Source organism: Trichomycterus rosablanca, chromosome 19 (genome assembly GCF_030014385.1).
Source record: "Trichomycterus rosablanca isolate fTriRos1 chromosome 19, fTriRos1.hap1, whole genome shotgun sequence".
Classification (NCBI taxonomy): Eukaryota; Metazoa; Chordata; class Actinopteri; order Siluriformes; family Trichomycteridae; genus Trichomycterus; species Trichomycterus rosablanca.
The window spans coordinates 13,704,403-13,713,549 of record NC_086006.1 but is presented as its reverse complement, the minus strand read 5'-3'; the positions used below and the strand labels follow the sequence as shown (position 1 = coordinate 13,713,549).

Genomic DNA, 9,147 nt, shown 5'->3' with positions numbered 1-9,147 from the left:
ATATATTTATATTGATATATATTTATATTTAGTTTTTATGCATTTTCTCCCCTTTTTCTCCCTTTTAGCGCGTCCAATTGCCAGATAACATCATGCTTCCTCTACACCAATGCCGATCCCCCCTCTGATTGAGGAGAACGAAGCTAACCCACGCCCCCTCCAACATGTGGGCAGCAGCCGTATGCATTTTGTCACCTACACTTTTGACGAGTGCAGTGCGGATCAGCACTGTGTACGGAGAGACACATCCTGACAGCACTCTTTTCCCGTCTCTGTGCAGGCGCCATCAATCAGCCAGCAGAGGTCGTAATTGCATTAGTTATGAGAGAGTCCCTATCCGGCTTTTTAATATCCCACCCCTATCTGAACAACAGGCCAATCGTTGTTCATGTGGTTGCTCAGCCCAGCCGGCAGGCAGAGTTGAGCCTCGATACGATGTATTCAAGATCCCAGCTCTGGTGTCAGCGTGTGTTTTTACCACTGCGCCACCTGAGCGGCAAGTCAGTCACCTTGAATTTGATAATTTAAAACAAAGATGGTTACTGCTTATAGGCAACTACTGTATTTGTGTACTTTATAACACTATAGCTAAAACAGCAGCAAGCTAAGGCATCGTTAGGGGTTTTACAGCATTATAGAACTTTGTTACAAAATGTAAACAGTAAACATGACAACATTTTTTTTATTAAAATACTAGGTGTTAAAAACAACTCTTACCAAGTAGCCCTCATTTGGTCCCTCCAGTTCCTCACCCGATTCATTTAGTATGGCTGGCACAACTCCAAAAAACGGAAACGTCTACAAACAGTCCCAGTTTAAAAACAAAATGAAAGACCAATTGTTTTGACAATAAAAATCACATCATAACAACCTTGCAATTAAAAAAAGAACATCTAAAGCCTTAATGTGACTTCAAAGGACTAAAAAAAACAGTCAAACAGTAGACTCAAATGTATGTTACATCAAATTCATCACTTTATCATATTTTTACATAAATTATATAAATCAAGCTAAATGCAATATTTTTGACATTTCACAGCATTAACTTTGTTGCAAATACACCTATCATACATAGCTGTATACATGGCTCTGTTCCGGTTTTTAGAGTGTGCAACGTAGCTATTTGTCTAACGCAGCACTGTGGCTGCAAAACATGGTACATGGTAGGAGTAGGATTAAAAAGGTGTAATAAAGAACATCTTAATGTGACTTCAAAGGACTAAGAATTTCATAAAAGTTACCCACAGATTTTGAATATACCTTTGAGGTATATTGCATGTCATGCTACTGTGATAAATACAGCCACATGGGCTCAGGAGTTCTTGACAAAACCAGTGTCACTTAACACAGCCTGCAACCTGAAACTATTACACAGAGAAAGTTGGACATAATTTCTATGCAGAAACACCTCCGAGTTCTCTGGGCCCAAGCTCATCTCAAAAAGACCAAAAAACTGTGGTAATGTATTCAGCTTGTTTTCAGAAAAAACAGACATGAAGTTCTCTGTTCTAAAGACAAAAAGTACAATCCAGACTGTTATTAATGAAATATGCAAAAGCCAAAACCTGTCATGGTATGGGGGACATCAGTGCCCACAACATGGGTGACTTGCAGGCACGTGCACAGATATTTTTGGGGGCAGGTGCTCAAGCCAAAAAAAAGGGCACCCATCGCCAATATTATTCATAAAATTAAAAAAAAAAAAACAGTAGGATATTTAACTTACATTTTTATTTTGTTAACACAATCAATACACATCTAATCAAATAACTCAAATTATCAAATTGCATAAATAAATAAAAAAACAGGCAAAAACAAGGCCATATTGTGCGTGCTTTTTAATAACCAAACAACTGATACTGATACATCTCCCTCATTTGCTTTACTGGTAGATGGCCTAATCCAGGATAAAAGAGAGCTGCTACCCTGAGCTGCTTGCTGTAGTTCCTTTTCTTTCTGCTTTTGTAACCTTTATTTTCTTGGCATTATGCAGCAAAATTTGTAAATGAGATAAATCAATGTTGTGCATAATAATCAAGAGTGACTTACTAAATCTCCATAAAGGGGAGAACACAGTATACATCATTTTACTGTTTTCTGACAGAGTTGAAGCATTACACTAATAATATACCATTATTATTATTAATTTACCTCACCAGCCTGTCATGTAGCTCAACTTAAGACCTACCTTTGATTTCAAATCAGAAACCCACTTTGGGTAGTTAATGTTAACAATGGGCCTATTATTATGCCAATAAAATCAAATAGACAGCTAAATAACATTTTCCTATTTATTCATCATTTTTGTATGCTGTTCTATATCATAAAGCATTATATTTAGCCTTCTACATATATTAGTTTGTAATGTTAATTACCTAGCAAAATTATTCCTCATTTGTAAACCTCAACTGTTGAAGTATAAATGCTTGCATGAAAATAACTCCTTGACTAAAGGTGACCTTTCCTACACAGCGTTTTGGCCAGGATGCTGTAATGATAAAATATTGTATGTTTGTATCTATTTTCAACACTTTACTGTGAGAGTTACTATTCTCCTGCAAAATGTTTGTGCTCATGCTTTTTTTTTCTTCAGGCTTTCACATCAAATCATTTGAAATCACGTATTTCATGACTCATGAGTACAAAACGTGTAGGCTATGCGTTATGCATGGATGCTCTTTGTATGAAACACTGTCATTACCTGTCTGTCTGATGCTGCAGGTCAGAGGAGAAGTGTGTAGCAGCGGTTTGGCCTGGCGCTCAGCACTGCATGAGTGCTAACCGGAGGAGGAGGAGGGAGGGGCAAGGCGGGAGCTTATGCGCACCGCGGATCAGATCTGGGCAGAATTCTCACAAGAACTCATAAATGCCCGTCAGATATCAAAACACTTTTGGGGGGAATTGATGACAGAGAGGGTAATTTTTATTTTTAAATAATGATGAATGTAGAAAAAAATTGGGCTCCAGCAGAAAGGGCACTTTTCTCATCCAGGGCAAAAGGGCAGGTGCTTGAGCATCACTAGGGGTCTATCTGTGCACGTGCCTGGTGACTTGCATATGTGTAAAGGTACCACTGATGCTGACATCAAGACAACATCTTATTCCAGGAAGTTCATGATTATTCAGCAAGACAATGCAAGGCCTCATTCTGTACCCACTAAAACAGTGTAGCTTCGTAGAGACAAAATGTGTGCGCTTGACTGGCCTTCCTGCAGTCCAGATCTGTCTCTTATTATAAATACACTGCCTGGCCAAAAAAAAGGTCACACACTAATATTTCGTTGGACCGCCTTTAGCATTGATTACGGCACGCATTCGCTGTCGCATCGTTTCCACAAGCTTCGGCAATGTCACAACATTTATTTCTGTCCAGAGTTGCATTCCTTTTTCCCCAAGATCTTGTATTAACAATGGGAGATTTGGACCACTGCGCAAAGTCTTCTCCAGCACATCCTAAAGATTCTCAATGGGGTTCAGTTCTAGACTCTGTGGTGGCCAATCCATGTGTGAAAATGATGTCTCATGCTCCCTGAACCACTCTTTCACAAAATGAATCCTGGCATTGTCATCCTGGAATATGCCCGTGCCATCAGGGAAGAAAAAATCCATTGATGGAATAACCTGGTTGTTCAGTATATTCAGGTAGTCCAGCTGACCTCATTCTTTGGGCACATAACGTTGCTGAACCTAGACCTGACCAACTGCAGCAACCCCAGATCGGTAGGCACTAGCTATGATGGGTGCATAACTTCAGCCGCCTCTCTTCTTACCCTGATGGGCCCATCACTCTGGAACAGGGTAAATCTGGACTCAACAGACCACATGACCTTCTTCCATTGCTCCAGAGTCCAATCTTTATGCTCCCTAGCAAATTGAAGCCGTTTTCGCCGGTTAGCCTCACTGACAAGTGGTTTTCTTAAGGCTACACAGCTGTTTAGTCCCAATCCCTTGAGTTCCCTTCGCATTGTGCGTGTGGAAATGCTCTTACTTTCCCTATTAAACATATACCTGAGTTCTACTAGTTTTTCTACGATTTGATTTCACCAAACGTTTAAGTGATCACCGATCACGATCATTCAAGATTTTTTTTCCAACCACATTCCTTCCTCGAAGACGATGTTTCCACACTGTCCTTCCACTTTTTAATAATGCATTGGACCGTTCTTAACCCGATTTTAGTAGTTTCAGCAATCTCCTTAGATGTTTTCTCTGCTTGATGCATGCCAATAATTTGACCCTTCTGAAACAGATTAACATCTTTTCCACGACCACAGGATGTGTCTTTCGACATGGTTGTTTAACAAATGAGAAGCTACTCACTGCATCAGTTAGGGTTAAATAACTTGTTGCCAGCTGAAACAATCACCCATGCAGTAATTATCCAATCTTACCTATTTGCTTAGTTAAATCCAGGTGGTGACCTTTTTTTTGGCCAGGCAGTGTATATAGTGCTTCATTAAGAGGAGAATCAGATAATGGCCTTAATGTACTGTTGAGAAGCTAAAGTCTTGTATCAATAAGGAATGGACAGTTCTACTTGCAAAACTGCAATAATTAGTTCCTAAAACCATAAAAAGTTTTATTGATAGTAAAGGTGATGGATTATATACTGATCAGTGAAAACATTGAAAATCTTTCATTTCTAACAGATTCTTCTTTTTACAAAATGTCCTAACATTTCTAGTAATGGAGTTAGTATACAAATTGAGAGACTCACAGCAGATCCTGGTTTTAACGAAATGGCACCTGGAAGAGGTGTTAGAACATGTCCTCCCTAAAAACATAACAAAACGTTATCATCAAATCAAGTGCACATTACTATTTCAAATGCAGAAATTAGAGAAGGAACAAAAAATTAGTTGCCTACTGTTTCAGTCTGCCAGAAGGTGTCGACTATGGGGCATCTCTTCTCTCCTACTACATTGTAGTACCACTGCCATGCTTCAGGGTTAATAGGTTCACCTACCGTACCCAAGACCTTTAAAGAACTACGCTTAAATCTGTCAACACAATTATACATTTTTAAAAACAGATAGGGCTAGGAAACAGAACACAATTTTACACCAATCTACAGTACATGGCCAAAACAATGTAGGCAATGACATGGCCACAAAAGCATTTATAAGGTTGGGTGACTGATGTTGGATGACAAATAATCCCAAAACTGGAATACATCAGAACTGGGGTTTAGGTCTAGTCAAACTATTTTATACCATTTTTGGCAAACTGTTTTTTTATGGGTATTGATTTATGCACTGGGTATTGCCTTCTTAAAGCTCCATCTACAATTTCCAAGAAAGTCACTGTATGCTGTAGCATTTGGACTTTTAACTGGCTCCACAAGTTCCACCACAAGCTAACAAAAACAACCCCAGACTAGTATTCATCCTGCAACAAAAAAGTTACAATTACACTTTACATTCAGGCAGGAGACTTTCTTAGTTTTGACTTCCAGATGTTTAAGATGTTTCAATATTATTGAAATGTTCAAAAATGATTAAAAGGGATTTGCATATTTCTCCCTCTACAGTGCATATAATCATTAAAGGATTCCAGGGATCTGAAGGAGTTTGAGTGTAAAGGTCAAGGGTGCTGAACACACATGATCTTTGATCCCTCAGTCAGCACTTTACCAAGAATGCCATTAACAATAGCTGATAAAAACACATGGGCAAGGGATTACTTTGGCACACCTTTGTTAAGCACTACATTACGGAATTGTATTTACAATTGCCACTTAAAACTTTAAGTACATGCTTCACACATTACAAAAACATATCAGCAGAAGAAGAGGGTACAGGTACTGGACTGGCATGTCTGCAGTACTGACCTGACCCCAAAAGAGAAGGTGTGGAAAATTTGGAAATAATAAAATGCGACAACCCCGTACTGTTGCACAAAATAACATCTGAAACACTTCTTCCTTGGTGCCAAAACTTTTTAAGTTTTGTAAAACGTAATGGCAAATGGTAAATCCTTCACTGTTCACACTTTTTTTGGAATGTGTTGCAGGCCTGAAATGCAGGAATGGATGTATATTAACAAATTAAATACAGCTGGCCAGACAAAACATGAAATATCTTGATTTCATACTTTCTGCAATTAAACTCAAGTCAAAGTAAATGTACAAGTACACTTTACATTCAGGCAGGAGACTTTCTTAGTTTTGACTTCCAGATGTTTGAGTGTAATTTATTTACACTTGTGAATGTGTTTTTGCTTCTCAAGTGTCTAGTGGCTTTCAGTAGGGCTTTCCACCACTACTGGCTAAGCTTGCCATTGTGCATACTGCCATGTAATCAGAAGCCATGAAGCTATGTCTAGATTTATGAATGCATGTGCAGTACATATTTTAATAAAATGTATTATTTTACAAAATACAGCTTCCATACAGATGAAATTTGAGGCTACACAAATACTGACTGTAGCCTATCTTTTCCTGTAAAAAATTCTCATCCACTGTACCCTAGATTCCAATTGAAAAGGGACTTCCATATGATTCTAAGATGAGAGTATCAGATTCCGCAAACTTACGGCAAATCTAACACACTGACGAATGAAATGTGGGTATTGTTTGGTGAAGGACATCTTAAGTGTACCCCATTTAACTGCCAATGTTTGTCTATGCTTACATTTAAAAACTGTTTTGCAATGCAGCCAATCCATCTAATAAGAAGGGGTGTCCACATATTTTGGACAAGTAGTGTAAACCAGTCAAACAGTAGACTCAAATGTATGTTACATCAAATTCACCACTTTATCATATTTTTACATAAATTATATAAATCAAGCTAAATGCAATATTTTTTTGACATTTTACAGCATTAACTTTGTTGCAAATACACCTATCATACATAGCTATATACATGGCCCTCTTCCAGTTTTTGGAGTGTGCAACATAGCTATTTGTCTAAAGCAGCACTGTGGCTGCAAAACATGGTAATATTTTTAGGATTATTACAGGATTAAAAAGGTGTAATAAATCCTGCTGTAATAAAGTACTTACTTGTGTACTGGCTCGCTGCCATACTTCATGAGAAGTCTGATGGCAGTAGGCGCTGTGTAAAATTTGGAGATAAGGTATTTATCTACTATCTCCCACATTCTGCTAACATCGGGATAGGTGGGTAGACCTTCAAACTGTACGAGCAACCATAGACAAAGCAAAATAAATCCACAAATCAAAAACAGCTGAACAGCTAGTCTAAATGTATTACTTTATTAACAAAAAGAACATAGTTTTCACTCACCAGAACGCTGGTGGCACCATTAGCAAGTGGACCATAGGTAATGTAGGAGTGACCTGTGATCCAACCAATATCTGCTGTGCACCAGTAAATGTCATCAGGATGGTAGTCAAACACCAGCTTAAACGTTGCTGCAGTGTAAAGCATGTAGCCACTGACAGTGTGCAACACACCCTGGGAAACAAACCAGAATCACTGATCAGGATAAGTCAGAATACATAAAAGTAAGGTATTAAGATTTGCATACTACAACATCAATGGTGAAACAGCCAAAATTTGCATATTTCTCCCTCTACAGTGCATATCATCATTAAAGGATTCCAGGAATCTGAAGGAGTTTCAGAGTGTAAAGGTCAAGGGTGCTGAACACACATGATCTTTGATCCCTCAGTCAGCACTTTACCAAGAATGCCATTAACAATAGCTGATAAAAACACATGGGCAAGGGATTACTTTGGCACACCTTTGTTAAGCACTACATTACGGAATTGTATTTACAATTGCCACTTAAAACTTTAAGTACATGCTTCATACATTACAAAAACATAGCTGCAGAAGAAGAGGGTACAGGTACTGGACTGGCCTGTCTGCAGTACTGACCTGACCCCAAAAGAGAATGTGTGGAAAACTTGGAAATAATAAAATGCGAAATACATATATTTTTTTACCCCTTTTTCTTCCACTTTAGCGCATCCAATTTCTACCCATCAGTCATCCTCTCACTAATGCTGGTCCCTGCTCCTGATTGGGGCTGACGAAGCTGCTCCATGCCTCCTCCGACACGTGTACAGCAATCGACAGTCTTATCACCTACACTTGATGAGTGTAGCGTGGCAAAGCACTGCGTACGGAGGATCACACCCTTCCACCGCACTCCTTCCCATCTCCATGCAAGCGCCACCAACCAGCCAGCAGAGGGCGTAATCACACTAGTCTGAGAGAGTGTCCCCTTCCAGCGAATTCCCTCCCCTCATCTGAACAACCGGCCAATCGTTGTTCATGCAGCCGCCCAGCCTTCAGCCGGCAAGGCAGAGCTGAGTTTTGATACCATGTATGCGAGATCTCAGCTCTGGTGAAGAGTGTGTGTTTTACCACCTGAGCGGCATCCTGAAACACTTCTTCCTTGGTGCCAAAACTTTTTAAGTTTTGTAAAACGTAATGGCAAATGGTAAATCCTTCACCGTTCACTAGGGGTGTAACGATACACTCTGCTCACGATTCGATTCGATTCACGATTCTGAGTTCACGATTCGATTTTCTCACGATTTTTTCTGAAGTGTAAACAGTGCAAAACAATGCACATTTTCTTGTACATTTTTAAGCAAAAAAAAACAAAAAACTTCAGTCCCCTGCAATTTAAAGGTAATTACCAAGAACAGAGTACTTTACTGTAACCTACTAACAGGTTTACCAAATTTAAAATTACTTATCGCCATCTTAAATTGAAAATCAAAGTAATCAAACATGCTCATTGAGCTGAGCTGAGTCTTTAAACAGATTTTTTGTTGTTGTTTAAACTAATTTATTACCAAATTACATGTATAATGAAATACTAATGTAAAAAACATTTGATTAAATGTTTATTATTTAAACGGCTTTATTTATATACTTAACGTGGAACAGAGTGCCACAACAATAAATTATAAAATACAAAAAAGACCCATCTCAATTAGACAAAAAGGTCTGATTGTGTATATTATTTGTAAATTTGCATCTACAGTGGAACACCACAACATCAACAAAGCATCACTCAACAAAATATAAATGAAAATGTGCAAAACAAAAAGCAGCATCCAGGTGACAGTATTTGTAAGTATTTAGTGAAGATTGGCATTCAGAAAAACCAAGCAGCTCATCTTTAAGGGGTTGATCTTGTTTCTCCTTTCTGTTATGATCTGCC

At 38.6% G+C, this 9,147-nt stretch overlaps 1 protein-coding gene across 1 annotated transcript in view; it reads right to left on the bottom strand.

The window, feature by feature from the left end:
- The window catches only part of LOC134333882 (acetyl-coenzyme A synthetase, cytoplasmic-like), a 136,903-nt gene that overhangs the window by 556 nt on the left and 127,200 nt on the right, over positions 1-9,147 (bottom strand). Inside the window, exons 10-14 of the mRNA XM_063016050.1 lie at positions 7,251-7,421; positions 7,007-7,140; positions 4,868-5,000; positions 4,718-4,774; positions 718-798 (exon numbers count right to left, since the gene is read on the bottom strand). Coding sequence (XP_062872120.1) covers positions 718-798; positions 4,718-4,774; positions 4,868-5,000; positions 7,007-7,140; positions 7,251-7,421 — 576 coding nt within the window. The remainder of the gene's footprint in view (positions 1-717; positions 799-4,717; positions 4,775-4,867; positions 5,001-7,006; positions 7,141-7,250; positions 7,422-9,147) is intronic.